General features: G+C 40.8%; 6 protein-coding genes across 6 annotated transcripts; 4 read left to right on the top strand and 2 right to left on the bottom strand.

The window, feature by feature from the left end:
- Window positions 1-13: 13 nt before the first annotated feature.
- Window positions 14-1,474, top strand: ATC70_000591 (uncharacterized protein; the record flags this gene model as incomplete). Its single annotated transcript, XM_064820005.1, has 3 exons — window positions 14-252; window positions 336-850; window positions 915-1,474. 3 exons carry the CDS (start codon window positions 14-16, stop codon window positions 1,472-1,474), a joined length of 1,314 nt encoding a protein of 437 aa, XP_064683925.1.
- Window positions 1,475-1,860: 386 nt separating this feature from the next.
- Window positions 1,861-3,285, top strand: SMD3 (small nuclear ribonucleoprotein Sm D3; the record flags this gene model as incomplete). The annotated part of the gene is made up of 1 exon (XM_064820004.1): window positions 1,861-3,285. One exon carries the CDS (start codon window positions 1,861-1,863, stop codon window positions 3,283-3,285), a length of 1,425 nt encoding a protein of 474 aa, XP_064683924.1.
- Window positions 3,286-3,821: 536 nt separating this feature from the next.
- ATC70_000589 (RNA 3'-terminal phosphate cyclase) lies at window positions 3,822-5,325 on the top strand (the record flags this gene model as incomplete). The annotated part of the gene is made up of 2 exons (XM_064820003.1): window positions 3,822-4,065; window positions 4,124-5,325. The coding sequence occupies 2 exons, from the start codon at window positions 3,822-3,824 to the stop codon at window positions 5,323-5,325; spliced, it is 1,446 nt and encodes a 481-aa protein (XP_064683923.1).
- A 1,228-nt stretch (window positions 5,326-6,553) lies between these two features.
- On the bottom strand, window positions 6,554-11,710 carry RPB11 (DNA-directed RNA polymerase II core subunit; the record flags this gene model as incomplete). Its single annotated transcript, XM_064820002.1, has 1 exon — window positions 6,554-11,710. One exon carries the CDS (start codon window positions 11,708-11,710, stop codon window positions 6,554-6,556), a length of 5,157 nt encoding a protein of 1,718 aa, XP_064683922.1.
- Window positions 11,711-12,752: 1,042 nt separating this feature from the next.
- On the top strand, window positions 12,753-13,178 carry ATC70_000587 (uncharacterized protein; the record flags this gene model as incomplete). The annotated part of the gene is made up of 1 exon (XM_064820001.1): window positions 12,753-13,178. The coding sequence occupies one exon, from the start codon at window positions 12,753-12,755 to the stop codon at window positions 13,176-13,178; it is 426 nt and encodes a 141-aa protein (XP_064683921.1).
- Window positions 13,179-15,286: 2,108 nt separating this feature from the next.
- On the bottom strand, window positions 15,287-15,580 carry ATC70_000586 (uncharacterized protein; the record flags this gene model as incomplete). Its single annotated transcript, XM_064820000.1, has 1 exon — window positions 15,287-15,580. The coding sequence occupies one exon, from the start codon at window positions 15,578-15,580 to the stop codon at window positions 15,287-15,289; it is 294 nt and encodes a 97-aa protein (XP_064683920.1).
- Window positions 15,581-17,380: the final 1,800 nt, after the last annotated feature.

Below are 17,380 nucleotides of genomic sequence, written 5' to 3'. Positions count from 1 at the left end.
CTACTCTTTCAAAATGTTACAGCATGGTAGGGATTCATCCTTGTCCTCGATCGCAAATTCGTTCAACGAGACTTGCTCCATTTCCTCGGGCTCACCAAAAACATCGCCCATGAATTCACCGTACATGTCTCCAGGGGGATCACCGAGAGAATCTCTGAACCAGCAGTTTGCCAACAGCATGTCGCTTCAGCCACCTTCAACTACCAACAACAACAAAAACAGTAATAACACATTTGTCCATAAGCTATACAAGTAAGGACCTGCATATACATCATGTATTCATATGCTAACGGTTATTTTCCAAATCTTTTTTTTTTTTTTTTTTTTTCTAATAGTATGGTAGTAGATCATCAGTATCAGTATCTAATTGCTTGGAACTACACAGGATCGTCATTTATTGTTTGTAATATCATGGAATTTTCAAAAGATGTTTTACCAAAGCATTTTAAACATAATAATTTCAGTAGTTTTGTTCGACAACTCAACATGTACGGCTTTCACAAAGTAAACAAATCACCAAGGGGACATAGAACATTAGCGGAAAATCAGATCTGGGAGTTCTCCCATCCAAAGTTCCTCAAAGATCGCCCTGATATACTTGACGAAATCAAACGCAAATCACTAGAGACTGAGAGCACAACTAGACGGGACCATGGCGATATCAATTCTCATATGGCAATGATGCAAATGTCTCAATCCGAGATGGTCCAACAGCTGGTGCGATTGCAAGATAACTTCTCCCAGGTTGTGCGTGAACTTGCCGAAACCAAGAGCAGACAAAACAAGCAATATCAAATGCTGAAAAGCATGATGGAATTCATATCAAGTCGACAACAGGAAGAGTCGCATTGTAAGTGAACGATAATACCGCCCAGTATACACAATTTGTATATTTACAAATCTGTATTGCATAGTACAAGTACCACCAGAATTAAGTATGGGCTTTGATATACAGCAAGAGGAAAGACCGCCTTCCATCTTCATCACATCGCACGATACCAATACATTGCAAAACGGTTACTTCACTCGCAATACGAATACCGCATCATCATTATCAGCAAGAGCTCCCGTGCTTACCGTACAAACGCATAATTTATCCCCACAATTAGGATTACCGCCCAACAGCCCTCTAGATCAGCAAAATTCGCCAGCATTAAGTGCATATCACACGGCATTAAATACTCCAGTGTCCCCTAGTCCTAGCCCTTTTATTTCAGATGATGATATTCCTAGCCTGTACAGTCCACATAGCCCACTGACACCAAACACATTTACATTGAATGAAGGCTACTATACCGCGCAGCAACAACAACAATACATCCCTCCATCTCTTCCTCAACATCAGCAATTTCAGCAGCAGCAACAGCAGCAACAGCAACAGCAACATCAAGATGTACATATGATGGATCAACATTCATTAGGAGGAGGGACTACATATAACTCATTTACACTAGGGGCTCAAGGAACTGGATAATCCTTATCTAGAGCTCAATATTGCCTTTATATATATATACTCATATATCTTTTGCCCCGTAATTGATGGCCATTTAATAAAATTGGCTTGGATTTTTTTTTTTTTTTTAAGAAACCATCTCCCATTAACAAAATCACCTTTGCATGCTTGTGTACAACGTCTATGTAGAATGCAGTATGAGCGCACTAAACATAAACAAAAGGAGTGGTGGTGGACACAAAAACAGGGCATCTAATACAAATGTGTACCCAATGTGATACATTGAAATCCATCATCTCCACATGCTGATGCTTCCGTTTTTCTGTTTTGATTCAATAGCCGATTTATTAGAAAATTTCTACAATTGCCTCTCTTCTACTAGGTTTCATCATATTAGACCCAAAAAGATGCTGCATCTGAAGCGATATATCCTCTATTTCAGCTTAGCCATCATCACAGTATGGACATTGAGCTACTACATGTGGTATCATTCAACCGGATCTACCGTGCAAGAATCGACATGGACCTGTACCGGTCAAGGAAGAAACAAAATTTGCGAATTCAGAAACTTTTGCATCGACAGCTACCGTGGTCCCTTTATCATATCCGACAAGGAGCCACCGCGCATCAATGTCATGAACACAGGTGATGCAGAGGACCTCTGGTTTCAACCAAAACATATTTCTACGAGTAGCCACGGGATTCATGCTGACCACGTTAATGAAACTATCTTTGCATATGCACTGTACTCGCCGTATCATTTCTCTCACTCGCTCTTCAATGGTTTGATGCCTTTATATAGTATAATGCAAGAAAAGAAAGCACCTTCAACTAGTTGGACATTGCGAGTTGGAACATATGACAATCAGCATACGACTGTCGATCTATTGTTACCAACCACATCCAAAGACATTGTGCTGGAGAAGGCTGATGTTCGAACTCCAAAGCAAACAATGCCCAACTATAAGCCCATGTGCTTTGCCAAAGCTGTTGTTGGAGCAGGCAATCGTTGCTCGCTGTGGTACTGTGATAGTCAGGTCCCTGCTCAGCACTATGCCTCGTTCAAATCATTCGCATTGAGCCATCCTGCCGTGCCTAATAATCCTTGCGCTTCCTCCATTGTCACTTACAAACCTCATGGAAAATACAAGATTGGTATCCTCAATAGAAAGAAGACTCGACATATCACCAATATACCCCAGCTCATTCAACGCTTATCAGAAGAGCTTGATGCTGCCGTCGTTACTATTGATTTTGAAAAAGGATGCGATATTGTCAACACGGCCCACGCTGTCAAAGATCTGGATGTTCTGATAGCACCTTTTGGAAACGGCCTAGGTGCTGGTTTATTCATGAAAGACGATGCTGTGGTGATATCAATTGCAGCTCGTTACTATAACGAACCTTGGTTCAAATACCCCATGACAGCTATCGGTAGACGTATTTTCAATTTTGAATGCACGAGTAGTATCTGTCAAGAGTACGATCAAGAATTGGCTACATCAGTGTTGCAAAATGTCGGTGTTCAGCTGAATAAAACAGAGATGCAAGAATTCCTCACTACTGGAAATCCGGAAAAAGTCCTGTCGACGTACTTGCCCAATTCCAATCCTTGGGATCCATTCTTGCAATACGCTAAAGATGTGAGTCGACGAGTGGACGTAGATCGGTTTATACCCTTCTTGAAGCAGATTATGGATTCGAAACCACCCAAAAATATGACCTATGCAGAATCTTGCAGAACACCGAATGTGTGCTGCGATCTGGATTGCGAAGTGGCATTGAATAGAAATGTCTTTGGGGAGAATAATGCTTGGAAGAAGAGTATATAATAATGTCATTCAATTATATATATATATATATAGAAATCAAAAATCAAGTTAATTATATATCATATTATAAAAAATGTTCAGTCCCTAGACACTTTTCTGAGAAAACCACGTCGTAATAGAAACCTAGATAACATATTGTTTGAAATAATAGAGAACGTGGAATTAATGTTTATTTTGTTCCAAAGTTGATATTATTGATAACGCCTGGTTTAATGAAACTGACCATCTCTTTGAGAGAAATGTTGATTATGATCCAAATTCCCCTTCTTACTGTAGACATGTTATGCAGCCCATGAATCGTCAATGTTCAAACTAATGGTATTAGATATAAAACGCAAGAAAACAGCATGATGAACGATAGTGCTATGACTTGCCACCTAGTTTCCATACGCTTCAAGGGCATTTATCATTGTATTGCCTTCATGATTATTAAAAGGGCATTGAGTTTGCCAGCCAGCTCCACCAGCCAAAATCAATTCAAATCCAGACCCATGGCCTGTTCCGGATTGGCCAAATCTTACTCGTTGACTTGAAATATGGCTCTTCCCGATAAACAAACATTGTCTAAAGGACGAGATCCTAAAGGTAGAAAAGCCACAGATTCTCGCCACAACGCCACCAAACAAAAGGATCCTATGTGGTCATATGCACAAATCCTGAAATCGGATCAAACCAGGGACACATTTGATCTGACATCTCGCAACTCTGACGAGCTGGGCCAGCTCATTGAGGGGGGTGGGGGGACAACTGTTTCTCCACGCCAGGGACAAGAACTCTGTGGTCATCTCGACCGAGCAATTCCTTGCGTTGCAGGTTAATTTCAAGGACCTTGCGATAGTACTTCGTAGTCAGTTTCCGGATGCTTTGGGTCTTCGCATCCGTAACGTCAGTCAGACCACCAAGTACTTTGAAATCAATTTTCGCACTGCTGAAGCCAGGGAGACCGCCCTGAAGAAAGAGTTTACCTATGAAGGGAAGCAAGTCATTGTCAGCCGTACCTATCCTAAGGACGCTACCATTGTTCGGGTTAGTGTAAGCAACCTACCTTACGAAGATGAGGAGACGCTGAAGGATGCAATGTCAACAATTTTTGGTAAATATGGAGAAATCTTGGAGATGGGTCTGCTCCATACGGTGCATGGGCACTTCTTTACCGGTAGAGGTTTTGTCACTCTGAATCTCATTCCTGGTAAAGAGTATGCGCCTCTGGTACCTCTAATTGACTCTTGGGAATCTGGTGAAACTCTCAAGATCACCTACACTGGTATGAAGCCTACCTGTAGTCGTTGTAATGTCACTGATCATGTCTTTGGTAACTGTCCTGTTATGAGCCAACGAGTGAAGCACTGTCATATCTGCAGTAGCCCTAATCACTTACAAGCCACATGTCCGGACGCATGGTGGAATCAACGCAAGAAGGCTGCCAAGTTGAACACAACACATACATCACCACACCAGCCAAAGGTCACTAACAAGGAGGCAGCACCTGTAGTGCCTACACCTGCTAAGGCAGATGAGAGTACTTCTGAGAAGGTGAAGGATACTAAACCCTTCATTACAGAGATCACCCCAGCATCTTCTCAAGAATCGACCAGCACCAACTCCAACACCACGGTATCCTCTTCCACTGCTGAAGAGACAGCACCCATTCCATCTAGTGATGTGGATGAAAGGGACGTCGCTGCCACTGGGGAGGAGCAGCTCACCAAGGAGGTTGAAGTGTGTGAATCTGAACAAGAGCGTTTAACGGTTATTCAGGAGCAACAGGGCGACATTCTGGAATATGATCTTGATGATAAGATGGATGGTGACGACGACGTCGATGATAGCGATATCAACATGGAGGAAGCGGCCAAGGAGGCGGCAAGCAGCTCTATACCTTTGGATGAGGTTCTCCGGAAGATGCGGCGCCAGCTCAGGCTCCAACATCGCAAGGCCAAGCAATTGCACAAGGACAACAAGGACAAGGCATCACGCCCTCGTCACGGTGGAACGGCTTCGAAGAAGAAGGCTTCTACCAACCCCTCATCACGTCAATAATTATTATGAGTAATCATAATAATTATAGGAAATCCTTAAATATCAAATTTGGATCTCTGAATTGTCGATATCTACTCAAAGTCAACAATCCTCAATCCTCAGATTCCTTCATTCGATACTTAAGGGGGCAAGATTTAGATGTTTTTGCTTGCCAAGAAACCAACATACCCTCTCTCAACTTTGACGACAGGATTGCAATGCTCGACCTGATATTTCAATCCGTTCAAAGTATTTGGACATCGTAATGCGGCATCTTCAACTTCAATCGAAATATTCACATGGAGAAGATACACATTTCTGATGATGATAGAATTATATTTGCAAAATTGACGATACCCGCGGAACCAGGCCTGTTACCCATCTGCAGTGAAATCAGGTTTAAATAGATTTCACAAAAAAAAAAATAAAGCAAAGGTAAAATACAATAGAAATCAACTGTATTTTATTTTGTGTATAAAATGAACTGAAGATCCTGGAATTGAGTAAAAAAAGAAGAGTATTTATACATTTGCATCTGGCTTGTAGGATTAGTGATGATAGAGAGCAATAGGTGCTGCTATTGCGATATCTGGCAAATGTTGTTGATGTTTGATTTAAAGTGGTAATCAATGCAGGAGCACTGGCCATAAGGGTCGATTTGAGTAACCTTGATGGGCTTGGGTGAGCTATCGTCATAGCATGATTTAATGTAACCTTGATGGTTTAAAGTGTGATGTTTGTTATTGAAGCATGGAATCCTTTATCTGGGATATTGTGCAACTATGGCAGCAGGGCATAGTTGTCATATTTGAATATGCTTGTTATTGATTTAATTCTATTTGGATAAAGATACCATCACCTATTACGACCATCATGGGTGTGATTGAATACACTGTGATCAGGAGTGATTCATTCACACGATGTGCGATATAAGCGTGTATCTTTACTTTAGTATTTTTAAATGGGTTTTTGATGTACATTTGAGCGCTTTCATTAATAGATCCAAATAGCATGAATTTGAATGAGTGCTATTTGATGAACTTTGGTTTTCAATTAAGTTGCGTTTGGGTGGCTATTTCATTACATTGCCCCCAGCCAAACTTTTTGTGGGGAAAAAGTTGACAGAGTTATGAATTTAGACGACCAAAAGTGATTTGATTGGAACATGTAGAAGGAAGGAAGACATAGATATAAGCAAGAGCAGAGAAACAAATGCCGAAGGCAGTGGAGGAAGGAAAGCTGGAAGCTACTAATGTTTGCGGCGAGTGTTTTCGCGGCTTGTGTGATCAGTGCCTGCTTTTCGCTTGTTACCAGCCTGTTTTGAGGGGCGTTTGTTTGTAGGTAGTGGTGCATGTCTTTGATGTTGCAGTTCCTTGTTGAGCTTGACCTTTTCCCAGTATTTTTTGATTGGAATGGGAGAGGAGAACAGATCAGCTGTAATGTATTCATTTTCACGTTCAGAATAACCAGCCCATTTAACTAGGTATTCGATCTCATCATCATCGCGGTAGCGATGATCGCGAATGTCCTCAACTTCAAAGATTTCGTCTTCAATGGTAGTTTCATCAATGTTGACAGGTTTGAGTTCAGAAGGAGTATATTCACGATGCATGAGAGAATTGGTTTCGTCTTTTAGAATGTAATTGCCAGCTTGGGTACGCTTGACAACGAAATATGGGCCAGCATAGAGAGGCGCGAGTTTGGATGAACGACCTTCTTCAAGGCGGACCATGACAGGAGAGTCAAAGGCTAGTTCAGGTAGGATGTATCGACGTTTATCCATACGCTTATTGTATTCCTCAGCAAGCCGTTGTGTACGCTCTTGGAGAGCAGGAAACACGATGGTATTCATGTGTTCGATACGCTGTTGGAGCTCTTGAATGGATAGTGCAGGACGTCCATTGAGGTTGAGTTTATTTGGATTGGGATTGACGTTAACTTGACGAGCAAACATGAGACTGAATGGGGTACTGGCAGTACGCTCTTTGACTTTCATGTTGAGTGCAAGTTGGACGATGGGTACGCGATCATCCCAGTTATGCGTGTCATTACCACACATTTTGCGTAGCGTATGCTCGAATTGTTTGATAGCGTTCTCAGCACTACCATTGGATTGTTTGTAGTAAGGAAGAGAATGTCGCTGCTTGATGCCAAGCGTTTTTGTGAAGTGATCCATGAGATTGGATTTAAATTCCTTGCCGTTGTCAGCTTGTTGGATGCTAACAGCAACACCATAGTCACCATAGATGGATAGTATGGCTTGAGCGACTGTAGCGCCATTTTTGTTAGGAATTGGACGAGCTATAATGTAGCGAGTACAGAGATCAATCACAACCAGCACATAAACATTTCCCTTATCGGTGATCGACATAGGACCTAAGATATCCATAGCAATGTGATCAAAGGCGTCAAAGCTGACGATGCTTTTAGCAGGGTTGAAACCTCGACGAGCGACGTTGTGCTTTGCACATTCAGGACATGATTTAAGTATTTCCTTGCAATCAGCGTAGATGGTGTTCCAATGTAAACCCAAATACGTGTGGATATGTTGAACCACAGACTCAATGCCAAAATGGCCTATTTTATGTGCATCTTTGATGATTTGAGCCCGATCTGCTTCTGGAGGAGCAATGTAATCCGTTGTAGAATTCTGGAATTCTTTGCTATTTAGTTTCACAGCAAGTACGTTGAGATTGCGGTCCTGAGAATAGACTGTGCGTTGACGGTTTACTTCAATCTTTTTGTTGGTGTCCCTTTTGATCAGAATGAGCTTATGCAGTTTTCTCATCTGTCGATCATTTTCATCTTCCAGCCATTTGTCTTCATCAATTATTGGATATACCCTTGAAAGAGCATCACAGAGAACATTTTCAATGCCTTTCACATGTGAAATTGTGAAGTGAAATTCTCCCAAGATTTCCAAGTAGCTCTGGAGCGTACTGTTTAGTGAAGTAGATGTGAACATGTAGGTCAATGCCAAATGATCGGTCAGGACCTCGATATCATTATGACCCCACAGTAGCGATCTAAATTTGATGAATCCAAAGACAACAGCGGCACACTCTCTACGGTTTGTAGACCAGTTGCGCTCAGCTGAATTGAGAGATCTGCTAACAAATGCAATATGCTTGATTCTACCCAGTTTATCCTTTTGATAAAGACAGGCAGCGATGCCATAGAGGCTAGCATCGCATTGGAGGAACATTTTGTCGTCCAACACTGGAGCATGCAGTATTTGGTTTGAGAGCAGTATTTGCTTGATGGTATTGAACCGATCAGTATGCAATCGTGTCCAATTCTTTTTTACGTCACTGTCATTTCGAAGACTATCGATGGGCTCAGCAACCTTGGACAGCATGGGACAAAAGTTTCGCAGATGGGAAACGACACCCATAAGCGAGCGAACTTGTTTTGCAGTTTTGGGAATGGGCCATTCGTCTATGTCAGATAAACGACGCATATCAATCTTTTGTATGCCAGGTCCAACCACAAAGCCTAGTAAAAAGACTGATGTCTGGAACCATGAACATTTTTTCACATTGATGCGCAGGTTGACGGATGTCAAGCGATTAACGGCAAGATTGATAAGCTTGATGTGGCTTTTCTCACAGATACTATGCAGGACACAGTCATCTATGTAGTGTTCAATGCCACCCCATACTTTGGTTGGATCAACTTGGGAAGGATCCATGTTCTTTTCCATTTCGAATTTTAGTTCGTCGGATAAACCAGTGAATAAAATTGACATGCATTTTACGAACAGAGAGCTCATAAATTTTAGGCCAAAAGGGGCCCTACACCATCTGTAAGAAATGCCATTATGCGAGAATATAAGGGCATTGCGAGATGCTTCATGCACACCATACGAATAGTATGCTTGGTGTAAGTCAATTTTACTTATTATGCGTGCGCTAGAGGACACTCGTTCAAAGATTTCGTGAATCTTGGGAACCGCATAATTTTCATGGTAATTGTCATCAATGGACGCATTGATGCGACGGAGATCACAACACACTCTCAATTTGGTGGGTTGATCGTTCTCATCCTTCTTTGTCACCGTAATCAGAGGTGAATGGAACACTGATGAGGGTTTGCAGCGTTCAACAATCTTATTTTGAAGCCATTCTTTGATTTGTTTGTCAATCTCGGCATGCGAGTTGATGGATAATGGATACTGGCGAATGAAGCAATCCTTGGGATTGGATATAGGAACATGCACTACACTTTCAGGCATGGAACATACTGCGTCAGCAGGGATGTTCTTGTTGGCATTCAGAGATTGTTCGATCTGTTGTAGAAGGATGTGACGTTCCTGAGAAGTACCATAATCAGCATTTTCTGGATTATAGACGTTTTCAGTGTCATAGTTTATATTCTTGAATTGAGCAATTTCGTTTTCGGTGTCAGGAAAGCAATGAGCTACTCCACTAAGATAGATGTTGAGGCGAGGCAAGATGTCGACTCCTAGGAGTACATCAAACTCTTCAGCCATGGAATCATTGAAGTCAATGATTTCAAAGGAATGTTCAAATGTAATTCCATTCATATAAGTTACTTTGATGGGTTCGGTGCTTCCAATGCGTTCAGCTTTAGATGCACTACCATCTTTGTTCATGCTCAAAAAGGTTAAATAACCACCCAATGCTTTGATATTTTTGATAGTAGAGAATTTTTTATTCAAAACGGATTTGTTAATGATGCTAACATCTGAACCAGGATCCACCTTTCCGATGATTCTAATGTTATTGAGAAGCAATGGTGTTATTAAATTGAAAGTGTTTTTGTTTGATGTGGAAGACTTACATTCTTTGTCTTCCATAGCCTCGCGGAAGAGGTCACTTTCGCTGGACCCGGAGTCCTTTTGCTTTCCTTTGCCATTACGGGAATGACGCTTTTGTTTCTGACTACTGGAGCCAGTTGTATAGGGTCGATGACCACTATTTTCTCTTCTCACGCTCAACACCTTGAACGAACCCTTCATAGCTTGGTACTCAGGGCAAGAGTGACCGTGGAACCAAGTTTTGCCACACCACTTGCAGAAAGTGTTTCCGCTGGCCTTCTTGGGTACGTTTGCCTTTTCAACTACACGTCTTGATGAAGAACCACCTTTGTTCAGACGACAGTCCTTCTCGTGATGTCTGGCCTGAGAGCCTCCATGGTTTGAGCAGTAGTAACGAGGAGCAGAAGAAGAAGCAGCAGCAGAGGAAGAGAATCCAGATGAACCGGATGAAGAGGACGAGGCACGAGAACCACCATGTCTCTTTGCGCTGACAAACGAAACAGGACACTTTTGAGTGTTGAGGACGTTCATGGCACAGGTAACAATCTGATTGGCGGTGAAGTTAGAACACCCAGGGAAGTGAACACCGAGAACAGCGTTGATTTGGATCTGCCATTCATTGGGGAAGCCGAGCAAGAATGTATCGCCAAGAGTGGTATCTTCAGATGAGTAGCCTGCCTCCATCATAGCCCGAGCGAAACGGTTGTAGTACTCCTCCGTAGTTTCTCCAGATCGCATGGTAGCGGTTTGAACTTCACGACGAGCATCCAAGCGTAGAGCAGCATTACTGAACTTGGACGTGAATTTTTCCTTAGCCATGGACCACGACTTTGCTGTCAGCAGGTCTTGATTCAACCAGAGATCAAGGTCGTATGGAATCGTGAGTGGAATGTATCGCCGCCATACATTTTCGACAGCCTTGCCTGAAGACGAAATTACCTTCTCAAAGGAGCGCAGAAAATGGTGAATCGAATCATAGGAGATTTCGTTGGGAAAGTACTTGGTGGCATGCGAACGAAGTTGGAATTTAGGTAGGTCTTGCTTGGACAATGAGATGCCCTCATTGTCACCAGTGAGTGATGCGGTGACATTAGATTCGGATAGCTTGGCTGAGTGTTTGACAGTGGAGATCAGACGATTCAGGTCCTCGATCTTGGATCGCATATCTTCAATATGCTTTTGGCCGTGCTCATTGTTCATATCAGTTCCCTCGACCAGGTCCAGCAACAGACGCACAAACGAATCCCGACGCCAGACCAATTTCTTGATGGAATTCAACGTGCTAGAACCAGCAGCAGAGGAGGATGCATTACCTGATGAACATGATGTCGACGCAGACAAATGAGAAGTAACTTGAGATGAGGATTCACCACCGTCATTGGGAGCATGGTTAGCCAAATCAGAAACAGGAGAGGATCGCAATGGCGTAGCATCCATCATGGCAATATCCTCTTGATGGTTTGAAGGCTGAGGTTGTTGTCCGACATCAGTACCTTGATCCAAGAGGATGGCCTGGACTTGCTGCCTAGTGTGCTCAATGGTATCGTCACCAGGTTGACGTTGAGCAGGAGAACCTTGAGCAGAGGGGACAGAAGGAGAGCCAGAGTTGTTGGTATTGTCAGACATTGTGATAAGGTTTGTTTAATAAAATATAGTTTGAATATTGTAAAAAATGCAGTGAAATCAGGTTTAAATAGATTTCACAAAAAAAAAATAAAGCAAAGGTAAAATACAATAGAAATCAACTGTATTTTATTTTGTGTATAAAATGAACTGAAGATCCTGGAATTGAGTAAAAAAAGAAGAGTATTTATACATTTGCATCTGGCTTGTAGGATTAGTGATGATAGAGAGCAATAGGTGCTGCTATTGCGATATCTGGCAAATGTTGTTGATGTTTGATTTAAAGTGGTAATCAATGCAGGAGCACTGGCCATAAGGGTCGATTTGAGTAACCTTGATGGGCTTGGGTGAGCTATCGTCATAGCATGATTTAATGTAACCTTGATGGTTTAAAGTGTGATGTTTGTTATTGAAGCATGGAATCCTTTATCTGGGATATTGTGCAACTATGGCAGCAGGGCATAGTTGTCATATTTGAATATGCTTGTTATTGATTTAATTCTATTTGGATAAAGATACCATCACCTATTACGACCATCATGGGTGTGATTGAATACACTGTGATCAGGAGTGATTCATTCACACGATGTGCGATATAAGCGTGTATCTTTACTTTAGTATTTTTAAATGGGTTTTTGATGTACATTTGAGCGCTTTCATTAATAGATCCAAATAGCATGAATTTGAATGAGTGCTATTTGATGAACTTTGGTTTTCAATTAAGTTGCGTTTGGGTGGCTATTTCATTACACCATCTATGTGCTCAACATCTATGCGCCTGCGGATTCATCTCAAAACAGAGCCATTTTTTACAACAGCCTTATGAACTACGGTGACATTTTGGAGCGTTTGATTTTGGCGGGCAACTTCAACTTTCAGTACGACCTTTGTTTGCCCAACAACGCACCCAACAAACGACCAATAGCATTTGTCTTGTTTACGGATACCTTCCTTCATGATTGTAACAACAACTACAGTGACTCCCTCTTTGAAACTCTTCCAACCTTTCGACGGGGCAAGTTCATTAAAAACGCTTGACTACATCATGGTGGGTCGCCAGCTGAAGGATCTCTACTTTGACAATAACATTGAGCACGTCTCTTTGGTGTGGACTGACCATGCTTTACTAACCATCAAGCTGCGTCTTCAACTCAACAACACGGGCAAAGGGTTATGGCGGGCCAACCCCAACCTGGTGCACTACAAGTCCTACTTGAAGAAGATCAACACTGGTATCAGCCACTTCATGCAGACCATCCTTGCTAACTCCTCAGATAGCAATCAGATCAAATGGGACCGTTTGAAGGGCTACATCCGGAAATTGACTAAAGCTTACTGCAGTAAGCGTGCCTCCTGGAGGAAACAGCGTCTCAACACTACGGCCCAACTGATGTTCTCACAGAACATGGATGTGCTCTTTTGGGAACATCGATGTTCTCATTTGAGAAGGTGTAGTTTTCCACATGAATAAAATGGGTTGAATAGCTAAACTATAATACTGTAGGCAACAAAGAGACTTTTATTATCTGTAAGATTCATAAAATTACTAAACGTATTATAAATTGCACGAGAAAATGGCAATTTAAAATTACCTAATAACTACTTATTAAAGTAGAAGAATATATTTCAATAAGATATTCGAGTAGTTTAGTGGGAAGAACGTCAGATCCACAAACGATACGTTGTGGGTTCGACCCCGATAGGAGCGTTTTTTTTTCAAATTTCTGAAAGTCGATGTGCTCATATAAGAATATGGATGGGCTCACATGGGAACATCTCGGATGTTCTCATAAGAACATCGGCCGACTTATAATAGATCTTTAGGAACGCCGATGTTCCCATATGAGAGCATTTTTCGCCTTTCGGGAACATCAGTTGGGCCGTAGTGATATGTCTGTGTTGTGCAACAACATGGACAAGCTATGATAATTGAAGTGCATCTCAGCTATCTAAATGCTGAGGTTCACCAGATGTGATAAGCGTTGTACAAGATAAATTGCTACTTTGGCATTCAGAACTTAGTATAAATAGAATAACTCTTGTCTTCATCAATAGATCTTTAGTTTTTGTGTCTGATCTTATTCAAATAAGTCTTTTCTTGTTTTTGTAATATTGAACATTTTTTATAAGCTACAAATTATAATCCATTTATTCTTTGTGCTTAACATTCTTGTATGAAGCTCATCACTCAAAGTTGGGTTATTTCGATAATCATCTATTTCTTAGCATCAAACCCATCCAATTTAAAGTATAGCTATACCAGCGTTTTTCTTGTTACAAATTGCTACAGAATCATGCTACTTTCAGAACTCAAGGAGTATTAATACTTCAAAGTCTGATTTTGGATAATACAAACCCTGAAATCGGAAACAGTTATTCGAAAACACTTTTATACATCCAAAATGTAATAGTATGGGGTGAAAGATAGCAACCCATGACACTGAGACATGTTGGGAATCAATCATACACGACGTATGCTTCGCAAGGCATATCGCATTGGGAGGACTTGGTACCTAGTGTACTGCTCTAGCTATATGACTTTTCTCACATAGTGAATTTATTAAAGAATATTCCTCGCATAAAACTGTGCGATAGATGTCAGATCGAATAATTGCATCTTGTCTTACTTTTGAATAAAGAAGAACTTAAATTGTATCTATTTAGATACCCATTTATTACAAACACAACACTATTATAAATGAAAGATCAATAGGAAATCAACTAGTTGTAACCCTTTGCTACTTCAACCTCTGGGCCAATCAGATTGCTTGAAAACTCCGCTGACCTAAAAAAAATTTGCGAGGGTTTCCCTCTGTTTTGATGTGAGGCAAAATTTTAAGCGCCGCTAGGTATACCAAATCTAGCCCTGTGCTATCATTAAACTTCCCCCAGATGCTAGAGCATGCCTTACTTACACCACCTAGCTTTAGATTCTGGTGTTGAGACCCTCAATCATCACTAAAGTAAGTAGCGATAACCAAGTGGAGGCAGCCTATCCACCTCCTAGCCTCGGATAATATCTTGTTGAGCTTCAGTGATAGGCACATCCACCACAACGTAATAAAGAGGTATGCTTCAAAAGAAACATAATAATAATAAAAGAAAGAAGAAAAGAACATACTACTATACTTCTATAGTAGTATATGTAGGCAAAAAAAAAGAGACGCTCACACGAAGCGAGTCAAAGAAACGCATAACAAACACCACATCAAAGATGTTCAAAAAAGCTTCTTGTTGCTGTTGCAATATAAATGCATACATGAGCAACGTGCATGGCAGTAATAGTCGGATGTAAAGCAACATGGCACAAATACGCACAACTGCAAAAGCAACAGTGGTATTATAAGTTTGCAATGCAATGTAATGACTAATGTTGTTTCATGTAAGGCTACAGAGGAAACACTACCAAAGAAAGAAAAAGAAGTAAGCGCAACAAGGCAAACATGATGAATGCATTATCACGATAAAGCAAGCAATAACACAAACGTTCAAAGAAGTATTATATTATTGTCACCAGAAGAAAAAAGATACTTACCACTTACCACAGCTACAGATAGGCCAGATATAGAAGATACACAATCACCGGATATAGACCACAGAACGAGCATACAACAAAGACAGTAGACCAAGAGCGACCAGATTAGCAGCAGCAACAACATCAGCAGTAATACCAGCACCATAATAGAAAGACCAAAAAACGAGTAACACCAAAAAACGAGCAAGCACCAAAGACAGTAGACCAGGAAAGACCAAATTAGCAGCAGCAACACCAGCAGCAACACCAGCAGCAACAACATCAACACTATAGAAAACCGAAGAACGAACGACACCAGATACCAGCAGGCAAAGACTAAAGAAGCAGCCACTAGACATGATAAACCAAAGAAGCAGCAGGCAGTAGAGATAGCAGAGTAATGGCAGCAGTACCCACGCCAAATAGACAAAAGAGTTATCAAAACCTAATAAACAAATACAGTTAGTGTTAATTCTACGCCTTCCAGTGCTCATTATCGAATCATACTTAATATATTTCACTTCAAAGAAGCAGTATCAAGTCTTTCTAACAGTACAAGACAGTGTTATCAGAAGCTAGAGTGTTATTACCAATCAAACGGTTTCCAAAATCACCATGGTTTAATGCTAAACGCGATTTGCAAAAAGGGTAAAAAAACGAGGGCATAGAAAAATGAGAGGGTACCCTATCCGACGTCACGACCAGTAGATTTAGTCTCAGTCTTGTGCCGCAGCAGCCTTAATCGCGGCAATTTAATTTGAAATTGTGCAGTGGTATTTTCGTGTTCAAACTTGACTTGATCTCACATCCTTTAAACGCTTTTGTTAAATTTGACTATGAAAACTGTCGTTATCACACCGAACCTTCTAATACATCTCTAGAGGGCTAAAGAAGCCGCATCAAATGATGCTGATTACATCTAGCTTTTAGACCGAAAATAATGAGCAATTTCCAAAAATATGGAAAGAGATTTTCTGTGAATATGTTAAGATTTAGCGTATGAAAGTCTCATGCAAAGAGTTTTCAATGTTGCGTTTCATCTTTACGATCAATTTGATCTAATATGTGTCATAGGAAAAGTCTTCATTTTTGGGGTGAAAAATACGATTGTTTGATTTTCAAGAATCTTCTCTTGCTAATGCTCATGGAAAAATGATGATTTTCATGAATTTGCAACGACCCAAAAAAAATTGAGATAAGGCATCAGGAAGTAAAGCGTGGCCAAGAGGAGGCGTGTGGTGCTATTCCAAACGCTCAAAACGCTTTGTGGCATCATGAGTTATTCGTACTTGAAAATGGCTAGATTTGAACAGAATTCGACCTAAAACGACAGCGTAGTGGGTTGCGTTACCAGAAGAGTAAGTTACGCTTCTGTCTGATAAACCAAACGTTCTGTATTGTACATTATGAGATCTCTAGTATCAATCCAAGGCGTGGAAAGGCTGCCTGCCCTTCGTGGTGACATGCACACTATTATGGCTTAAAACCTTTGCCAAACAACCGCAATGTTGCATATAAGCATGCATCTTAGGCTACATTTACTTTCTCCTCAAGCCACGTTTACAGTGTAGCAACATAGATGATGTTTATCGTATCACATCACATCTATGTTTACAAGTCCAGTCAATTATTGTGTGTGCACGGATGTCCCAGGAACTACAATAGAATCAACATTGTTGTGCCAGAAGGGCTACAACTGTCTATAAAGATTAAGGTATTCTTGATGGGTAGATATGTCTGTGTTGTGCAACAACATGGACAAGCTATGATAATTGAAGTGCATCTCAGCTATCTAAATGCTGAGGTTCGCCAGATGTGATAAGCGTTGTACAAGATAAATTGCTACTTTGGCATTCAGAACTTAGTATAAATAGAATAACTCTTGTCTTCATCAATAAATCTTTAGTTTTTGTGTCTGATCTTATTCAAATAAGTCTTTTCTTGTTTTTGTAATATTGAACATTTTTTATAAGCTACAAATTATAATCCATTTATTCTTTGTGCTTAACAGAGTTTATCTAATAAATCTTCATACAAATAAAAAAAATTTTCGGCTTGATTGAACTCTTTGTGAGATTCAACTATATGGATTGTGAAGATCACCTTCGCTTCCTAATACATTCTTGGAGTACTTTTCAAGACGCTTCCAATGGCACATA

Source organism: Mucor velutinosus (assembly GCF_035048745.1).
Source record: "Mucor velutinosus strain NIH1002 chromosome Unknown tig00000041, whole genome shotgun sequence".
Taxonomy (NCBI): domain Eukaryota; kingdom Fungi; phylum Mucoromycota; class Mucoromycetes; order Mucorales; family Mucoraceae; genus Mucor; species Mucor velutinosus.
This window is presented reverse-complemented; position numbering and strand designations above follow the sequence as displayed.